Here is a 21,362-nt window from a genome sequence, read left to right on the forward strand (position 1 = left end):
CTTTTCTAAACCTTCTGCCTCACAACTAAAACCAAGTTCAAACCCAAGAAAGGCCATGTAGAGAGATCCCAGTTCTGCATTTACTTGTTTGTTTAAATATTGAAGTTCAGCTCAGTCAATGATTCATAAACCTGCTTTCTGTAAATTACACAGAAATCCCACTGCTAGCTGCTAGCTTGCAATCCATTCCTCTTCCTCCTATTGGACTAGTTCCTTGGTAAAGTCTTTAAAACTCTAGTCCCTAATGTAGGACCTACAAGCTCCTCTGGACTTCATAGAAGACACAGATCCCAAGTTTAAGAACATTTTCTAAGCCCTAACACTTCCCTTCTACCCATCTCTGTTAGCTTTCCCAAGCTTAGAATCCTGGCCCCGGTACAAGTGCAGAGTATGGCGTAGGGCTCTCTTGACCTCTTGATTGCGCAAGCAGTAAATTATGGGGTTGAGCAATGGTACAATGACAGCATAGAGTACAGAGACCAGCTTGTTGGTGTCAAAAGCTGAGAGGGCCTTTGGCCGGGCGTAGATGAAGATACTAGCTGCATAGAAGATGACCACAACAGTCAGGTGAGAGGCACAGGTGGAAAAGGCTTTATGGCGCCCAGCAGCTGAGGGAATGCGCATCACAGCACCAGTGATGGCCATGTAGGAGGCCCCAGTGACAGAGAGCGGTCCCAGCAGGATAAAAATGGCCAGGACAAAGTCTGTTAGCTCTGCTGTGGACATGTCAGTGCATGAAAGGTTGAGTAATGGGGAGACATCACAAAAAAAGTGGTTGATGATGTTGGGGCCACAGTAAGAGAGGCGAGAAATGAGGAAAACTTTGACCATGGAGATGCCAAAACCTCCAGCCCAGGAGCCAGCTGCCAGCTGCATACACAGCCAGCCACTGACAATGACAGGGTAGTGCAGAGGGTGGCAGATGGCCACGTAGCGGTCATAGGCCATAACTGCAAGAAGAACACACTCAGTGCAGCCCAGACCCAGGAAAAAGTAGAGCTGTGTCATGCAACCCTCAAAGGAGATTAGCTGTCCATGGCCTTGTTTGGATCCAACAAACCCAGCTAGCATCTTGGGAATAGTGACAGTAACATACCAGATCTCCAGGAAGGACATATTAGCCAGAAAGAAGTACATGGGTTTGTGGAGGGTGGGGTGGTTCCTAATTGCCATAATGATGAGTGTGTTCTCAGTCAGCACCAACACATAGGCCAGCAGAGAAAGGGCAAACAATAGTGCCCGCAATGGTACAGGAGCTGGAAAGCCCAGCAACACAAACTCACTAACTCTCCCACTCTGGTTCCTTCGTTCCATGGGGTTGGTCTTGCCCACTGCTCTTCAGGAGGGAGAACAGAGTATCTTCAGGAGGCATCAACAAGAACCTCTTTTGGTGGGTTGTATTGGTAAAATGCAATGTATGTAGTGCTTATGATTTCTCATTGAGCTGAGGCCACTGCTCTCTTCTGCAATCTGGAAATGAGTTAAGACAAAAGTGGACAAGAATTAATTACTTTATATTGGGGATAGGATAGGATTCTGTTTGGGTACTTGGAGAAGCATGCATTGATAAGCACCAGGTAAAGATGACACTAGTTGGTTTCCAGAGAATATAGAAAGAAAAAAAAAATAGTAAGAGTGTGTGATATCCTAATTATGAAAGTTTATGAGCTGGATTGCAACTCTGTTTTGAGGAAATTAGTTGTATAATGGAGGAATAACAATAACATATAACACAATTGGGTATTTACTATGTATTACTAATTAGTACAGTTCTAAAAATTTTGCAGATATTAATCCACTTAATCTTCAGAAGAACCTTGAGTTGTATCTCTACTTAAAACCTAAGGAAACTGAGACATAGTTAAGTGACTTATTCCAGGTCATACAGATAGTAAGAGGTGGGAAGTCAGGACCTCAGAGCATCTATCTAAAACATTCAAGCGAATGAAGGAGGAAATCCAAGATACATCCTGGATTTACATCCAAGGGAGGGAATCTTTAAGGCTCAGTTAAGGAAGCAGGTCATTTCCTGCAAGGGAACAAAGTAAAACCCCAAAAGGTCAGCATATGTAGAGTGGAAGTCCTACATAACCTCGTACTTAAGAGAAGGATTTGGGACCCGCCTTGAAATCATCTTAGCAAGCAGATTCTGGATGGCAGAAGAACAGAGATGCCCAGTGGTTCTGAAAGTTGTGCTCTCTTGGAATGAAAGCAGAACACCTTCCTTTAGTGTTAAAAGCTAAACTGAGGTACATTAAAATTGTCAAGAGTTTATTTGGGCAAACATTAATTCAAGTCAGGCAGTGTCAAACTGCAAATGGTTAGGTGCCCTCCCCTGGCAGAAATTAGGGAAAAGGCTTTTATAAAGCAAAGCAAGGACAGTATTTGATCGGTCATAGCTTAAGTGGTTGCCTCATTTGGGAAGACCTAGTTGGCTGTTTATGACTGATTGTTTTAAAATTTTGTTTTTTGGGATATGAGTACATTTATAATTGACAGGTAAGTTTTGGTTTGCTTACCTACGTTGGCTACCAAGGCATTATAGCCATCTAGTCTAATGGCATCTTCATTTAATAATTTTGACAGTATCAAGACCAAAGCATACACTTAGTAGAATACTCTCTTTGTTTACCTTGGTGTCAAAAATAAAATTTGCTCTTTTCAAACTTCAAGCCTCTTCCGGATCTAATGTTGACATGTCCATATGGGAGATGATATGAAGACAACATTGTCTCCCTATTGCCTCTGTACAGTTGTAGCATTGGAAGGGAGTGCAGACTAGAACAGAGAATGAGTGAAGAATCAGCTGAGCCCCTGGGTGCTATTTTCCCTCAGAAGAGTCTTTACTTTTTAGTTTTAGGCCTGTTTCTAAGAGGTTTGCAGGGCCAACCGTGCTCACACATCAGAATTCAGACTTCAACCTGCAAATGATTTTTTTCCAGTTTTATTGAGATATGATTGGCATATAACCTTGTATACATTTAAATTTTACAATGTGATGATTTCATACAAGTATCTATTGTGAAATGTGAACCACAATAGGTTTAGTTACTACATCCTTTACCTCATAGAATTACCATTTTGTTCTTGTTGTTATGATGAGAACACTAAAACTCTACTCTTATCACAACCTACAAGGATCGTTAACTGTACATATACGGGTGTACATGATGTGCCCAGAAGTTATTCATCCATAACTAGAAGCTGTGTGTGTGTGTGTGTGTGTGTGTGTGTGTGTGTGTGTAGCAATATTATTCACCCATAAAAAGGAAGGAAATCCTGCCACTTGCAATGACATGGATGGACCTTAAAGGCATTCTACTAAGTGAAATAAGTCAGACAGAGAAAAATAAATACTGACTATATCTCAGTTACATATGGAATATAAAAGCATTAAACTTGCTAATGGTTGTATACCCAAGTTTTTTCTTCTTTTTATTCTCTGTGATTAATACTTGAGTATTACTCAATACTGAGCCCTTGGCATGTCTCACAATGCTAGAGTACTTCAGTGGAACTACAAAATACCATATCCTTGGCTTATATTTCCCATTGCTCCCATCCTTCCCACCCACATCCACAATTTATTTATTTCAAAATTTATGGTGGATCAGCTGTATTTCAGGCCACAGGCTAAGACATATATACATAAAAGGTAAATAAGACATATACTCAGTCTTCAGGGAGCTCATAGTCTAGTGGTAAGAACACATCTTCATCTTTACATCTCTGAAAGAGTAAGCTGCCATACCTATCCCTACATTATACACTAGCTTCATAAATAACAATCTCAAAAGTACAATTGCCATTTATACTGTAACTGTGATTCTTTCTCCTCAATACCTGCATCATATGCCATTCACTGTGCACTTGACCCTCTTGACCCCAGACCTTTCTGCTTATTTTTAAATGTTTTCTACATTCACATCTGGTGCTCTGCACACTTGAACAAAAGATTAGCCTCTCACTCATGGATTCCTAATTAGTATCACTGCCTGTATAGTCTCTCCCCTAAAAATCAAACATGACCATTTTAATCCCCCACTCACAACCCTTTCATAGAACCCCAGTGCCCACACAATAATGTTCAAGTCATTTAACAAGGTTTATAAGTACTACATGACCTGCCACAGCTATCCAAAACTGTATCTCTTGCCACAGCATGTGTATTAGCTCTGTAGCTTGACTCATGCTGCAGTCTCCACGAGCATGGCTCACTCCTAGTTGGCCTCCAAGTCTTGGCTCATGTGGCATCTCCTCAAAGAGACATTAGCTGTCCTTCTCTTTCTTCTTTTCTCTTCACAGTTGGTGAGTTCCTATCATTACTATTCTCATTCTATATTTCTACAGATATGGATTATTTACTGGTATTTTTCTTTCTCCTTTTGACAATAGTTCCTATTTTAGGGTCTGCTTTAGTAAGTGATTAGTAAGGTAATATAAAGGTTGTATGGATGCATGTATGTCATGGGAAGAATAGATGAATGGAATGGAATATAAAGAAGGCAGAAGGTAAAAAGGAGCTGTGTGGAAATGATCAGAATTAGATAATTTATATGGATTACCAACAAAATGGACAGAGTTAGAATAATACATGAGGAAACACATCAAATGTAGAAGAGTGAGTAGATCCAAAGGGTCAGATAAAACACGAGGAAGTTTTATTCCAGGTAGAGAGATTGGATCACCTGTAGATAAGATGCATGATATTTGGTAGGCTAAATTTGCTACATAGACAACAGATCCAATAAGAGATTAGGTCAAGATAACTCTATTATAGAAAGGACAGACTAAGAATGGGAGATCATAAAAGGTATAGGGAGGGCAGGCAGAGTATGACTAAATAAAGACACCAGCTATAAGTAGAAAAGATGAAGAAAGTGATATTGGTCTACATTATCAATAGACTAAATCAGATGTGAAAAATGTTGATGGGCTTGGGGTTTTATCAGGTGCAGAGAGGAATGGAAACATGAATGTATTGGACAGAAAAAGTAAGTATGAGAAAATTGACCACTTGAAGAGGAATGCATCCGCTAACAGAATCTACTCACTTTATTCAGATGTCTTTGACTCAGTGTCCTCCCAGACGACCAGGATGGTTAGGAAAAAAAAACTTAGGGAGTATATATGAAAGAAAGTTGGAGCATCAGGACAAAGAAAGGTGCTTCTCCTCCTCTTCCTCCCATGATCAGAGAACACTACCAAACCAGGAGAGATTATTTTATCTTGCTCGTCCCTCCTGTAGTCCTCTTTATCCCCTCCTTCTTTCTGATGCTTTCAAATGACTCTAAAGATGGAGCCCAAGAGACCAAAAGAGGTATCAGAGAAAAAAAAAAAAAATCCTGGGGCAGAGTCTTTGGGAAAGGGAAAGGGTATATTTGGGAAACTTAGGAAATAGGAGTATAATAGGAAAATTACATGAAGGAGAGGGTGTCACCATATCCTTAAGACCTTCCCTTGCCTTCTCCTTCCTTGTTAGTCTGCATTTCTTTCTGTCATGTCACATTCCTACTCAAAAGCCTTTGGCTTTAGGCTAGGCCAGTTTAGATTTATACCTTAGCTCAGTTATATAATCTTGGACAATTTATTTAACCTTTTTGATTCTTAAATTCATAATCTATCAAGTGGGATGAATATATCTTACAGAGCTGTTGAGACGAGTAAATGCTAGGAGATATATGGAGTGCTTGGAACATGATAAGGGTTCGACAGTACTAGACTGTTTCCTCCTTTATCTTCTGAACCCATGTGGGTAACATCCCTTAATTCCATGCTGTCATAGAAGGATCACTGAATGAAGAGTTGGAGTTTGGGGTTTTAGTTCCATGCTTTAATTTATATTTTGTTTAATCTATGGTTTTGTTATGTATCAATTTGTCTTCCATAAAATAACATATATTAAAGGTGTTTTGAGGATTAAACAAAACAAAGTTTATAAAAGGTTTGACACAGTATTTGTAGAGGTAAATAATGCAGGCTGCACAGTCACATTGCTTATGTTCAACTATGTGACCTTGGGAAATCTATTTAACCTCTGTGTGCCTCCCTTTTCTTATCTGTAAAATGGGAATAATTCTAATATCATATGGATAAAAGTATCTTAGAACAGTGCCTGCAACAGAGTATTTCTCAATAAATGTTAGCTGGTATTCAAGAAATATTTGTTGAATCTGAGTCTGTTGAGACTGGAGAGGAATTATTTACAGGAATATTTGGAGATGTAAGAAAAGAATCTTTGATATTCTGAGTTTAAGAGGGATTCTCCTAAGTAATTGAGATAAAATAGTTCTTATTTTAAATAATCAGAACAAAATAAGTATGATTGGGCAGTTATCACTGTCTGAATCATTGTTTTGTTCATAAGCCTCACTGATCTCATGCTAGGAACTTAGTGCTTCAAGAATGGAAAATATATTTAATTTACTTAGGAAGTCATGGGGAAAAAAACCAAGCCAGAGAAAACGAGACAACAGTTAGGGGGAGGAGAGCATAAAAGAATATGTGCAAAGGCCCTTAAAATAAAAACCCAATTTTGAGTAAGACCATGTACCATAGACATTGTAGTAAACCCTATTTTGAATAAAGAAATATATGCATAGACATAAATTTCTTGACATACTGTACTGTTAGTTGAAAGACTACCACAGAAAGTCACTGGTTGAATTAGCATTGCTTTGGTTGGTGTGGTAGTGCTGTTTAAATAAGAAATGTCTGAAAGTGTTGAGATTCATTGAGGCTGATGGCAGTTTGCTTCTGGTGATTATTATCAGCCAATAGACTATATCAACAGGCTAAATTAAATGAACCATGGTCATTTCAATATACTATTAAATCTATTTGATAAACTTGAGGATAGAGGGGACACATCCTTAAAATAAAAATATACAGGTCCAAATTCCTTCATCCAAAACAAATGGGGCACTTGGAATTCTCAGATTTTCAAGGTGATATGCTGCATTCACCATGGGTTTCATCACCTCCAGGGAGTTCAGAAGCAGTATTCTATAGTCTAACCTGTCAATGCCTCGACAGCAAAACGTGTGGGTGTTTTTACAATGTGAAATAAATAAAGGCAATAAATAATGTTAGTTCATAGAAGATTTTGTCATCCAATGAGTTTAGGCCCCAAATTTAGGAAAAAGATACTTGCCAAAGTTGCTTGGATTTCAGAATTGCAGATAAAGACTTGTGGAACTGATATCTGTTTAAAACCAAATGTTTATTAAAATGGGGAAATACTAGATGTGTTCTTATTAAGACAGAAAATAGCAAAAATATTCTTTTTTTTTATTTCTCACCTGAGGATATTTTTCTACCTATTATCAGATAGAGTGGGAGGGAGGGAGAAAGAGAGAGACAGAAACAAACATTGATGCAATAGAGCCACATCAACTGATTGCCAACCACATACCCCACCAGCGCTGGGGACACACGGCAACTGAGTTATGAGCCCCTGACCAGAATCGAACCTGTGACTCATTGGTCCACGGGCCAACGCTCCAACCACTGAGCCAAATCGGCCAGGGCAGCAAAAAATATTCTTTATCCCCATTGTTTCACGTTGATTAAGCAGTTTTTGTGAATACTATAGATGAAAGAAATGAACAATAAATATTGAAAAAATAGATACAAAAATGTAATTTGCATATCTGATTATGCTCATGAAAAATGAGAGTGCTAAACTAGAAGCTATTAGATAATTGTAAGAAATACTACAAGGAGATTCCATGTACTCTTTGTGGTTTCCTACAGTGGTAATGTGTTACAATCCTGTAGTACGTTATCACAAACAAGGTAACAATACAGATACAGGCAGTATAAAGAATACCTGTATCACAAGGATCCTCATTTTGTCCTTTTATAGGCAGACTCATTTCTCTCCTGCCTTTACTCTTTCCTTAATTCTTGGAGACTACTATTCATTCTTTGGTTCTATAGTCATTTCAGAAATGCTATACCAATAGGATCATTTGCAATTGGCTTTTTCACTTAGAGTAATTAATTCTTCAGTTTGTTTAAACATGCACCAGTTGAAGGACATCTGAGTTGTTTTCAGTTTAGACTATTAGGAATAAAGCTGTTATAAACATTCATGTACAGGTTTTGATTGTTTGTTAATTCTCACCCGAGGATTTTTTCCATTTTTCATCGGATAGAGTGGTAGGGACAGAGAGGGAGAGAAAGAGAGAGAAAGAGAAACATCCTTGTGAGAGGGACACATTGACTGGTTGCCTCCCACACAACCCCTGACCAGGGCTGAGGACAAACCAAACCACAACTGACGTATGTGCCCTTGGCCGGAATTGAACCCATGACTCATTGGTCCTTGGGCCAATGCTCTACCCCTGAGCCAAACCAGCCAGGGCTCATGTACAGGTGTTCATGTGAATGTAAGCTTTCTTTTCTCTGGGATAAATGCACAAGAGTGCAATTGCTGAGTCATATGTTAATTGAACGTTCAGTTTGTTAATGGAACTGCCAATCTGTTTTCCAGAGTGGATATACTGTTTTACATTACCACCACAAATGTATGTGAAATAGTTTCTGCCTATCCTTGCCATCATTTAGTGCTGTAGCTATTATTTTAGTATTTTTGACAGAGTAGTGGTATCTTATTGTGGCTTAATTTGCATTTATCTAGTGGCTATGAAATTGAACTTTTCATGTATTAAATTGCCTCCTGTATATTGCTTCAGTGAAATGTCTCTGGCTTTTGCCCATTTTGTACTTGGATTATTGTTGTTTTTAACTGGTGTTCTGAGAAGTTTTTTGGTGTTTTTTTTCACATGTTCTAGAGCCTAGTTCTATATGGCTTGCAAATACATTATCACCTCAATCAGTACATTCTCTTTTTATCCTTTTAACAGAGTCTTTCACAGAGCAAAACTTTTAAATTTTGATCAAGTCTAATTTATCAAATTTTTTCTTTAATGAGTATTTTGGATATGAATTCTAAGAACTTTTCTTGTCTAGCAATACTTCCCAGATATTTTCTCTTATGTTTTTTTTCATCAGAGTTTTATAGTTTTGCAATTTACATCCAAATAGACCATGATCAACCTAGAGTTAATTTATGTGTAAAGGCCCTGCTGGCCGGTTTGGTTCAGCTGTTAGAGCGTGGGCCTGCAGTCCAGAGAGACCCCGGGTTCAGTTCTCGCTAAGGGCGTGTACCTCGGTTGCAGTTTGTCCCCGGCCCTGGTTGGTAGTGTGGGTGGCAGCCACTCGATGTGTCCCTTTCACGTTGATGTTTCTCTCTCTCTCTCTCTCTCTCTCTCTCTCTCTCTCTCTCTCTCGCTCTCTCCTCCTCTCTCTCCCTCCCACTCTATCTGAACAAAAAATGGAAAAATGTCCTCGGATGAGGATTAAAAAAAAAAATTTGCCCTGGTCAGTTTGGCTCAGCGGTTAGAGCGTCAGCCTGCGGTCCAGAGAGACCCAGATTCGGTTCCCGCTAAGGGCACGTATTTCGGTTGCAGTTTGTCCCCGGCCCTGGTTGGTCATGCGGGTGGCGGCCACTCGATGTGTCCCTTCACGTCGATGTTTCTCACTCTCTCTCCCTTCCTCTCGCTCCCTCCCACTCTATCTGTACAAAAAATGGAAAAAATATCCTCGGGTGAGGATAAAAAAAAAAGAAAAAAAAATGTATGTGTAAGGTATGTGATCTGAGAAGATGCTTCATACGATTTCAATCTTCTTGAACTTGTAGGGACTCAGATTGTGTCCTAACATGTGGTCTATCTTTGAGAATGTCCCATGGTCACTGGAGAAGAATGTGAATTCTGTAGTTTGGGGGTGTATAAGAATGCCATTGATTTCTTGACGTTAATTTTGTATCCTGCTACTTTTCCAAATTCATTTATTAAGTCTAGTAAATTTTTGATGGAATCTTTGGGGTTTCCTACATATAGTATCATGTCATCTGCGAATAATGACCGTTTCACTTCCTCCTTTCTAATTTGGATCCCATTTATTTTTTCTTCCTGTCTGATTGCTGTGGCTAAGACTTCCAGTACTATGTTAAATAAAAGTTGCAAAAGTGGGAATCCTTGCCTTGTTCCTGTTCTTAAGGAAAATGCTTTTAGTTTTTGCCCATTGAGTATATGATGTTGGCTGTAGGTCTTTCATATGTGGCCTTTATTATGTCAAGATATGATCCCTCTATTCCCACATTGCTAAGCATTTTCATCAGAAACGGATGCTGGATTTTGTCAAATGCTATTTTCGCATCTATTGATATGATCATGTGGTTTTTATTCTTTATTTTATTTATGTGGTGTATCACATTTATTGATTTGGAAATACTGTACCAGCCTTGCATCCCTGGGATGAATCCCACTTGCACAGAATTTTTTTGATGTATTGCTGGATCCGATTTGCTAGTATTTTGTTCAGGATTTTGGCGTCTATGTTCAACAGGGATATTGGCCTGTAGTTTTCTTTCTTTGTAATGTCTTTCTCTGGTTTTGGAATTAGAATTGTGCTGGCATCATAAAATGATATTGGAAGTCTTCCTTCTTCTTGAATTTTTTGAAATAGTTTGAGGAGAATTGGCGTCAGTTCTTCTTTGAATGTTCGTTAAAACTCCCCCATGAAGCCACCCGGGCCTGGGCTTTCGTTTGCTGGGAGAGACTTGATTACATCTTCAATTTTCTTAGTTGTTATTGGTCTGTTCAAGTTTTCTATCTCTTCCCAGTCCAGTTTTGGGAGACTATGTGTTTCTAGAAATTTGTCCATTTTGCTTATATTGTCGAATTTGTTGCCATATAATTTTCCATAGTAGTTGTTAACAATCTTTTGTATTTCTGAGGTGTCAGTTGTTACTTCTCTTTCATTCCTGATTTTGTATATTTGGGTTCTCTCTCTTTGTTTCTTGGTGAGTGTAGCTAAGGTTTCATCAATCTTGTTTATCTTTTTGAAAAACCACCTCTTTGTTTCATTGATCCTTTAAATTGTTTTTTTTTTTTTTGGATTCTATGTTATTTATTTCTGCTCTGATCTTTACTATTTCCTACCTTCTTGCTCTGGGGGTTTTCTTTTTGTTTGCTCTCTAGTTCTTTACGTTGTGAGGTTAAATAGTCTATTAGAGATTTTTCTTGTTTTCTGAGGTAGGCCTGTAGTGCTATGAACTTCCCTCTCAGAACTGCTTTTGCTGCATCCCATAGATTTAGTGTTGTTGTGTGTTCATTTTCATTGGTTTCCAGGAAGTTTTTAATTTCTTCCTTGAGCTTCATGGTAACCCATTCATTGTTCAATAACATGCTATTTAGCCTCCATGTTTTCAAATGTCTTTGCATGTTCTTGTTGCAATTCATTTCTAGTTGCATGCCATTGTGATCTGAGAAGATGCTTGATATGGTTTCAGTCTTCTTGAACTTGTAGAGACTTACTTTATGCCCTAACATGTGGTCTATCTCTGAGAATGTGTCATGTGCACTTGGGAAGAATGTGAATTCTGCAGTTTTGGGGTGTAATTCTCTGTAGATATGTATTAAATCCATTTGGTCTAGTGCTTCATTTAGAGTTTTGTTTCCTTCCTAATTTTTTGTCTAGAGGATCTATCCAGTGATGTCAGCGGGGTGTTGAAGTCCCCTGCTATGATTGTATTGCTATCAATTTCTCCTTTGAAGTCTTCCAGAAGTTTTTCAATATATTTTGGTGCTCCTGTATTGGGTGCATGTATGTTTACCAAAGTTATATCTTCTGTAGGTTAGATCATTTCAATATTATGTAGTGGCCTTCTTTGTCTCTAGTTATGGCCTTCATTTTGAAATCTACTTTATCAGATATGAGTATTGCTACGCTAGCCTTTTTTTTCCTTTCCATTTGCTTGGAAGATTTTTTTTCATCCCTTCACTTTCAACCTATGTGAGTTTTTTGTTGTGAAGTGGGGCTCTTGTAAACAACATATAGATGAATCATGCTTTCTTATCCAATCAGCTACTCTGTGTCTTTTTATCGGAGCATTCCATCCATTTACATTTAAGGTGCTTATTGATATGTATTTATTTATTTATTGCCATTTTTGTTTAGTGTGGTTATATTTTCTTCCTATTTCTCCTGCTAATTACAGCAGTCCTTTTTACATTTCTTGCAGTGCTGGTTTGGTGCTAATGTATTCCCTTAGCCTTTTTTTTCTCTTGGAAGCTCTTTATTTGACCTTCTATTTTGAATGATAGCCTTGCTGGGTAGAGTAGTCTTGGATTCAGATCCTTGTTTTTCATGACTTTGATTACTTCATGCCATTCCCTCTGGCCTCTAGTGTTTCTGTTGAGACGTCAGCTGAGAGCCTTATGGGGTTTCCTTTGTAGGTAACCTGTTGCTTATCTCTTGCTGCTTTTAGGATTCTCTCTTTGTCTTTAATTTTTGGCATTTTGATTACTATGTGTCTTGGTGTGGGCCTGTTTGGGTTCTTATTACTTGGGGCTCTTTGTGCTTCTTGAACTTGAATGCCTTCCTCCTTCACCAAATTAGGGAAGTTTTCTGTCACTATTTCTTCAAATATATTCTCTAACCCTTGCTCTTTTTCTTTTTTTTCGGGGACTCCTATGATGCAAATGTTATTGTTTCCAGTTGTCCCACAGTTCTCTTAAGGTGTTTTCCTGTTTTTTAATTGTTTTTTCCTTATGGTTTTCTACCATGTCTTTTTATTCACTGATCCTGTCCTCAGCTTCCTCTACTCTGCTGTTTAGACCTTCCAATGTGTTCTTTATTTCTGATATGTAATTCTTCATTTCTTCTTGGTAGTTTTAAATTTTCATCTGGTCGATTTTCAACATTTCTATGTCTTTACTCATGGTGCTCATGTACTTTCACATGCTGTTGAGCTTCCTCAACATAATGGCTCTGAATTCGCGTTCTGTTAACTTGCTTAACTGCACCTCATTTATCTCATCTTTGGTAGAGGTGTCTTGTTCTTTCATTGGCTTTTGTTTCTGTGTTTCACCATTTTGGCTATAACAGTGGGGTTTGGAGCCTGCCAAATTTTCCCCGTGGGTGTTGGTGTTCTGCTGTTTGTGGCTCTCTGTCCTGGGTTTGGATGACCCAGGGAGGACCTAAGTTAAACACCACTGTCAAGTCTTACTTTCCTGGTTAGAGTTGCTAGCACAAGGACGGTACAGTTGTCCTCAAGCTTTTGCCTGGTGGCTTTCAGTAGTGGTTACCTGAAGAGTCTTGGCTTCTCAGTTCAATGAAAAACTCCCTCAGATATTCAGCATAAGGGAATTTCCCGATGGTGGAGCAGATGCTAGCTATAATGGGCCTCAATTTGCATTTCAATGGCCGCCGGGTGGGGTTGAATCTTTGAGGGAGGGGCTGCCTCCTCTCTGCTGAGCCCTGGGAAGGAGTAAGATATCCAAGGTCCTGCATGGCTGCAACTCAGCAAAAGCTCTGGGCACCCTCCAAATCCCAAGTGTCCCCAGACAGTTCCAGTCCAGTTGGCCCTCCCTCTGCCAGAGCCCAAGGTAAGTGGCTGTGGCTATTTTAGCCTCTGTCCCAGCTCTGCGCTGTGGAGCTTCTTGGGAGTTTAACCCGAGGGCACTGCTCACAGCTAAGGCCACTGCCGACTATGGGCTCCCAGGCCCCCTCTCACGTCTCCGCAAGCCTACCTGGATTGAGTCAGTGTCCCTGGTTAAGTGGTTCTCCAAGCTGATTTTCTGTTGCTTTTTCCTGATGATTTGTCTTTATTTTCATTGTAATTCCAGTTTAGTTCTGGGAGATGGTCTGTGTAGCTTCCATTTACTCTACTGCCATTTTTCTATATTTATGGGTCTATTTTTAAATTCTCTATTATATTTCCTTGGTTCATGTGTCTATGCATCCACAAATAATATAACTTTTTATTTTTGCTTCCTTGATCACTTTATTTTTTCTTCATTTTATTTATTTTATTTATTTTTTATTTAATTAATTTATATAGTCTTGATTTCTATAACTTATGTGATGTGATGCAGATGTTGGGTAAAATTGTGATAGTAATCACGTTGCAATATATAAATGTATTAAATCAACATGTTGTACACCTTAAACTTAAAGAATGTTATATCTCAACTATATCTCAATTTAAAAAGGAAAATTGAAGAAGTCTTCCATATTTACTCATGTTTTGCTTACTGTGTTCCTTCCTTCCTCCTTTCCCTTTGCTACAAATTTATTTTATCATTTCCTTTCTGTTTAGAGGACTTCTTATAGCCATTCTTTAAAAAAAAGACAGTGATCCCACTTCTAGGAATATACCCTAAGAAGCCTGAAATACTAATCAGAAAGGATATATGTACCCCTATGTTCATAGCAGCACTATTTACAATAGCTAAGATCTGGAAAGAGCCCAAGTGTCCATCAGTAGACACATGGATAAAAAAGTTGCGGTACATATACACAATAGAATACTATGCAACTGTATGAAAGAAAGATCTTTTATCCTTTGAGATGACATGGAGGGACATGAAAAGTATTATCCTAAGCAAAACAAGCCAAGCAGAGAAAGACAAATAACATATAATCTCACTTATTTCTGGAATATAATGAACAAAACAAACTGATGAACAGGGTAGACCCAGATTCATGGAAGTAAGGTACAGACTGACAAGCCTCAGAAGGTGGGGGAGGGTTGGAAGGGATAAACCACAGAACTTACATGCATGTAGGCATAACTGATGGATATAGACAACAAAGCTGGGGGGGGGAAGGGTGTCAGTGGAGGGAGAAACATCTATAACAAAGATAAATTAATAAAAAATAAAATAAAAAAAAGACAAAAACTTGTTTTATTGGTTGGCGGCACTATTAGCGATGTCACCATTTCCCCCTCCTTTGCCCACCTCCACCCAGTCCCTAACCCCCCTTCCCTCTGGCCATCACCACACTGTTGTCTGTGTTTAAGGGTTATGTATATATGTTCTTTGGCTAATTCCTTCACCTTCTTCACCTTTTTTCACCTCCTTTCCTCCTCCCTCTCTTCTGACAGCTGTCAGTTGGTGTGGCTTCTGGTGATATATTTTCTTCCTTTCCTTTCATCTGAGAATAGCTAATTTTTTTCCTCATTCCTAAAAGATATTTTCACTGGATATATGATTCACAGTTGACTGTTTTTCTTCAGCACTTGAAAACTAGTGTGCCCCTTACTTGTGCTCCAAGGTTTTTAATTTATCTTCAATTTTTAGAAATTTGCCTCTGAAATGTCTTGGGGATTTCATTGGGCTTATGCTGTTTAGGGTTCATTCAGCTTCTCAAAACTGTAAATCTGTTTTTTTGTTTGATGTGTGTGCACGTGTGGGCGTGTGTGTGTGTGTGTGTGTGTGTGTTTTGCCAGATTTGGGGATTTTCAGTCCTTACTATTTTGAGAACTTTTTCAGCCCCACTATCTTGCTCCTCTCCTTACTGAACTCGGATAACCTGCATGTTAAGGTCTTTTATCAATACCCTCTATTCTCTCCTCTGTCACCTCCATTCTGGTGTTGAGCCCATCTACTGAATTTTTATTTTCTTATTTTGTTTTTAACTTCTAAAATTTTTATTTGCATCTTCTTTATGTTCTGTTTCTTTGCTGAGACTCTCTTATTTTTTTATTTTATGTGTGTTTATAATTCCTCTTTATGATGGCTACCTTAAAATCTTTACTTGTAATTTTAAAATTTCTATAACCTCAGTATTGGCATCTCTTGGTTGTTTTTTATCACTCAGTTTGAGATCTTCCTGGTTCTTGGTATGATAAGTAATTTTTTATTGCAACCAGAATATATTGGATATTCTCATATGAGACTTGTATCTTATTTAAACCTGCTTTAGCTGGTTGTCTTTGACATTTCCCCTATATAAAGGGAGAAAAACAACCTTGTTACTGCCAGGTGCAGGTAGAAGTCTAGGTTTATTATTCACCTTCCACTGGCATCCAAATGTGGAGCTTTTCATTATAGCTGGGCAGGGATCAATTCCAGCTCCCTAGCTCTACTGATACCTTCCTGGGGGCAGTAGGAATGCTTAGTTACTGCTCACTATGTGACCTCTACCGACACCACAATGGGTGACGGCTTACTGCTTGATGATGGTTGAAAGTTCTGACTCTCCACTAGGCATCTTCTGACACAACCTTAGCACATAGAGGGAGAGGTTTCCTTTATTACTGGTGGATAGGAGTAGAAATCCAAGCTCTTTACTGACACCTGGTGGAAGTGGCGCGGTGGATCTCACCACCTCCCCGTGGGGATGAAATTCTGGGCTCCTTACCCAGCCTGGTGAGGCTGGAAGTCTAGACTCCCCACTTAGCCTTTGCCAGTATGAGTAGGGATAGGATCCCAGTTTAGTTTTTCTTAAATTTGGTTTGGTTGAAGTAGATCAGTTATTGCCTAAAACATCTGTCTTCCTAGGTTGCCCCTTTCCTGGTCATTTGGCAAGAGAGAACACATTTTGCTTGGAGTTATTTTGTCTGTACCTATAGTTAGCAAGTCCAGATTTCTGGCTTCTTCAATATCAGGTCTGGGATATATGAACTCAAAAGCAGATCCAGGGAACTCACTACCATTTCATTCCTTGGGTCTCAAGGATCCTAGCTAGATTATTTTCTTTATATTATATACTATATATATATTGATATCAATTATATATATTCTCAATTTTGTATATATTTATTTGTGTGTGTGTGTGTGTAATGAATATATATATATATTCATTCTAGATTTTTAGTTGTACTTATGGACAGAATCAGTAAAAGTGACCAATCAACTTTTATAGCAAAAATAATAACAGTGTGTTTTGAAATTTATAAAATATGTATAAGTAAAATGTGTGACAACAATAGCACAACAGAAAGAGGTAAATGGAAATTCCTTTTATAAAAATGTTACATTACACATGAATACTAATATTACTTCAGAGTAGATCGCTATATGTTAAGGATATATATGGTAATCCTTAGAGCAAATACATAAACAATTAATAACCATAGTTAAAATACCAAGAGAGAATAAAAATAATTTTAAAGAAGGAAAGAAAGGATGGCAGAAAAAAAAGCAACCATATCAAAATGAATTGTAAGTTTAGTTTATTTTAACACAGGTTGATTTTCTTTTTTTCAATTATTTTTATTACTTTGTTTTTGTTACAGAAGTTTATCCTTTTTCTCCCATTGACACCCTCCTTCCCATTACCCTGCCCCTTCCCCAGCTTTGTTGTCTATGTCCATTGGTATGCATACATGCATATAAGTTCTGTGGTTTATCTCCCCCCACAACACCCCCTCCTCTGAGATTTGTCAGTCTGTACCCTACCTCTATGTCTCTGGGTCGATTTTGTTCATCAGTTTGTTTAGTTAATTATATTCCACAAAAAAAGTGAGATCATGTGATATTTGTCTTTCTCTGCTCGGCTTGTTTCACTTAGCATAATACTCTCCAGGTCCCTCCATGTCGTCTCAAAGGATAAGAGATCTTTCTTTCATACACCTGCATAGTATTCCATTGTGTACAGGTACCACAGCTTTTTTTTCCACTCGTCTACTGATGGGCACTTGGGTTGTTTTCAGATCTTAGCTATTGTAAATAATGCTGCTATAAACATAGGGGTACATATATTCTTTCGGGTTCGTGTTTCAGGCTTCTTTGGGTATATTCCTAGAAGTGGGATCACTGAGTCAAATGGCAGTTCAATTTTTAACTTTTTGAGGTAACACCGTAGTGTTTTTATAGTAGCTGTACCAGTCTACATTCACACCAGCAGTGTATTAGAGTCCCCTTTTCTCCACACCCTCGACAACACTTGTTGTTTGATGATTTGTTGATGGCAGCCATTCTGACAGGTGTGAAGTGATACCTCATTATTGTTTTAATTTGCATCTCTCTCATGATTAGTGATGTTGAGCATTTCTTCATATGTCTCTTAGCCATTTGTATGTCCTGTTTGGAGAGGTGTCTATTTAGTTCCTCTGCCCATTTTTTAATTGGGTTCTTTGTCTTCCTTTTGCTGACTGGTATGAGCACTCTACATATATTTGAAAATTAACCCCTTATCTGATGCATCATTGGCAATTATGGTCTCCCATATAGTGGGTTGCCTTTCCATTTTGATGGTTGTTTCTTTTGCTGTAAAGAAGCTTTTTAGATTGATGTAGTCTCATGTGTTCATGTTTTCCTTTGTTTCTCTTGCCTTAGGTGTTGTGGTATCGGTGAAAATTCTGCTGCGTATGATGTCTGAAATTTTGTTGCCTACATTTTCTTCTAGAATTTTTATAGATTCACAAGTTACATATAAGTCTTTTATCCATTTTGAGTTTATTCTTGTGTATGGTGTAAGTTGGTGGTCTAAATTCATTTTTTTGCAAGTAGCTGTCCAATTTTCTCAACACCATTTATTGAAGAGACTGCCTTGAATCCACTGTATGCTCTTGCCACCTTTGTCAAATATTAATTGAGCATATTGTCTTGGGTCTATTTCTGGGTTCTCTATTCTGTTTCATTAATCTATCTGCCTGTTCTTGTGCCAGTACCAGGCTGTTTTGATTACAGTGGCTTTTTAGTACAACCTGATATTTGGTAATGTGATCCCTCCTACTTTGTTCTTCTTTTTCAAGATTGCTGTGGCTATTTGGGGTATTTTTTGGTTCCATATAAACTTTTGGAGTGTTTGTTCTAGTTCTGTGAAATATGTTGTTAGTATTTTGATGGGGATTGCTTTGAATCTATAGATTGCTTTGGGTAGTATGGACATTTTAATGATATTAATTCTTCCAATCCATGAACAAGGTAAATGCCTCCACTTTTTAATATCTTCCTCTATTTCTATTTTCAATGACCTGTAGTTTTCTGTTAAGAGATCCTTTACTTCTTTGGTTAAGTTTATTCCTAAGTATCTTTTTTTTTTTTTTTTTTTTTACTGCAATGGTAAATGAGATTTGATTTTTTTTTATTTTCTCTTTCTGTGAGTTCATTGTTGGTGTATAAAAATGCCATCAGTTTCTCGATGTTAATTTTGTATCTTACTACTTTGCCAAATTCATTTATTAAGTCTAGTAGACTTTTGATGGAGTCTCTAGGATTTTCTATGTACAATATCATGTCATCTGCGAATAATGTCAGTTTTACTTCCTCCTTTCCAATTTGGATCCCTTTTACTTTTTCTTCCTTTCTAATTGCTGTGGCTAAGACTTCCAGTACTATGTTAAATAAGAGTGGTGAAAGTGGGCATCCCTATCTTGTTCCTGTTCTTAAGGGGAATACTTTTAGTTTTTGCCCATTGAGTATGATATTAGCTGTAGGTTTTTTATATATGGCCTTTATTATGTTGAGATATGATCTCTCTATTCCCATATTAATGAGCATTTTTATCAGAAATGGTTTCTGGATTTTGTCTAATGCTTTTTCTGTGTCTATTGATAAGATCATATGGTTTTTATCTTTTATTTTGTTTATGTGGTGTATAACATTTATTGATTTGCAAATATTGTGCCATCCTTGCATTCTTGGGGTGAATCCCATTTGGTCATGGTGAATAATTTTTTTTACGTATGCTGGATCTGATTTGCTAATATTTTGTTAACAATTTTGGCATCTTTGTTTACCAGGGGTATTGGCCTGTAGTTTCCTTTCTTTGTAGTGTCTTTATCCAGTTGTGGAATTAGAATTATGTTGGCCTCATAAAATGAGTTTTGAAGTGTTTTATCCTCTTGGATTTTTTGGAATATTTTGAGGAGAATGGGTATTAGGTCTCCTTTGAATGTTCGGTAAAACTCTCCCATGAAGCCATCTGGGCCTGGGCTTTTGTTTGCTGGGTATTTCTCAATTACAGCTTCTATTTCCTTTGTTGTTATTGGTCTGTTCAAATTTTCTGTCTCTTCTTGATTCAGTTGTGGGAGGCTGTGTATTTCTAGAAATTTGTTCATTTCTCCTAGATTGGAATCTCCTAGATTTCTCCTACATTTGTTGGCGTATAATTTTTCATAGTATTTTTTGATGATCCTTTGTATTTCTGTGGTGTCAGTTGTTACTTCTCTTTCATTTCTGATTTTGTTTATTTGGTTTCTCTCTTTTTGTTTCTTAGTGAGTCTGGCTAAAGGTCCATTGATCTTTTTTTATTTTTTCAAAGAACCAGCTTTTTGTTTTATTGATCATTTGAATTATTTCTTTAGTCTCTATGTCATTTATTTCTGCTCTGACATTTACTATTTCCTTCCTCCTCCTAGCTCTGGGTTTTTCTTTTTGTTTTCTTTTTAGTTCTTTAAGTTGTAGGGTTAGAAAGTCATTTAGGAATTTTTCTTGTTTCTTGAGGTAGGCCTGTAGTGCTATGAACTTCCCTCTCAGGAGTGCTTTTGCTGTGTCTCATAGATTTTGTGTTGTTGTGTGCTCATTTACATTGGTTTCCAGGAAGTTTTTATTTCTTCCTTGATCTTGTTAGTAACCCATTTGTATTTTAATAACATGCTATTTAGCCTCCAAGTGTTTGAATATTTTTGTGTGTTTTTATTGTAACTGAGTTCTAGTTTTATGCCACTGTGATCTGAGAAAATGCTTGATATGATTTCAATCTTCTTGAATTTGTAGAGACTTGTTTTGTGTCCTAACATGTGCTCTATTTTTGAGAATGACCCATGTGCACTTGAGAAGAATGTATATTCTGCAGCTTTGGGGTGACACAGGCTAATTTTCATACTTACAATATTCACAACAATAAACATTTCATTGTGATTAGAACATCATTAGTGATCTTTATGTCTACAAAATCTGTAGATTATTAATGATAAATGTAGCAATATTACATTATGAAGCCTATCATCATAAAATATTTGTAGATTAAAACTGGAAGCTAAATATTTAATAAGAGTAGACTAAATGTTTCTATTAAGAGGCAGAAATTGTCACTCTGGATTAAAAAGCATGACCTAAATATGTGCTGTCAGCAAGAGATGCTTTTAAATATAAAGAAACAAATAGGCTATAGTACAAGAATGAGCTGCCTGGCTGGGTATCTTAGTTGGTTAGAGTGTCATCCCAATACTCCAAGGTTTCAGGTTCCATCCCTGGTCAGGGCACATACAAGAATAAACCAATAAATTCATGAATAAGTGGAACAACAAATTAAAGTTTTTTTCTCTCTCTCAAATCAATCAATAAATTTAAAAAATAGAAATGTAGTGTATTAAGCAAACACTAATTATACGAATATTTACGAATATTAAAGCAATCGAGTTAACAGACACTATCACAAATTTAAAAAAAATAAATACTACCAAAGAAAAAAAGAAAGTAAAGAAGATAAATTCATCACATTAACACATTAATCCTAAATTTGATTACCTTTAATAACAGGGCTTCAAAATACATGAAACTAACATAGCATTTGAAAGTTAAATAGATAAGTGTATAGTTATAGTGGGAGCT

The 21,362-nt window shown here is 37.5% G+C and overlaps 1 protein-coding gene across 1 annotated transcript; it reads right to left on the bottom strand.

Annotated features, from left to right (window-relative positions):
* Positions 1–238: 238 nt before the first annotated feature.
* Positions 239–1,377, bottom strand: LOC118628522 (olfactory receptor 226). The gene has a single exon (XM_036259512.1). It carries the CDS (start codon positions 1,312–1,314, stop codon positions 331–333), a length of 984 nt encoding a protein of 327 aa, XP_036115405.1. The 5' UTR covers positions 1,315–1,377; the 3' UTR covers positions 239–330.
* Between the last annotated feature and the right edge of the window lie 19,985 nt (positions 1,378–21,362).

The sequence above is a fragment of the Molossus molossus genome, unplaced genomic scaffold (genome assembly GCF_014108415.1).
Source record: "Molossus molossus isolate mMolMol1 unplaced genomic scaffold, mMolMol1.p scaffold_m16_p_13, whole genome shotgun sequence".
Taxonomy (NCBI): Eukaryota; Metazoa; Chordata; class Mammalia; order Chiroptera; family Molossidae; genus Molossus; species Molossus molossus.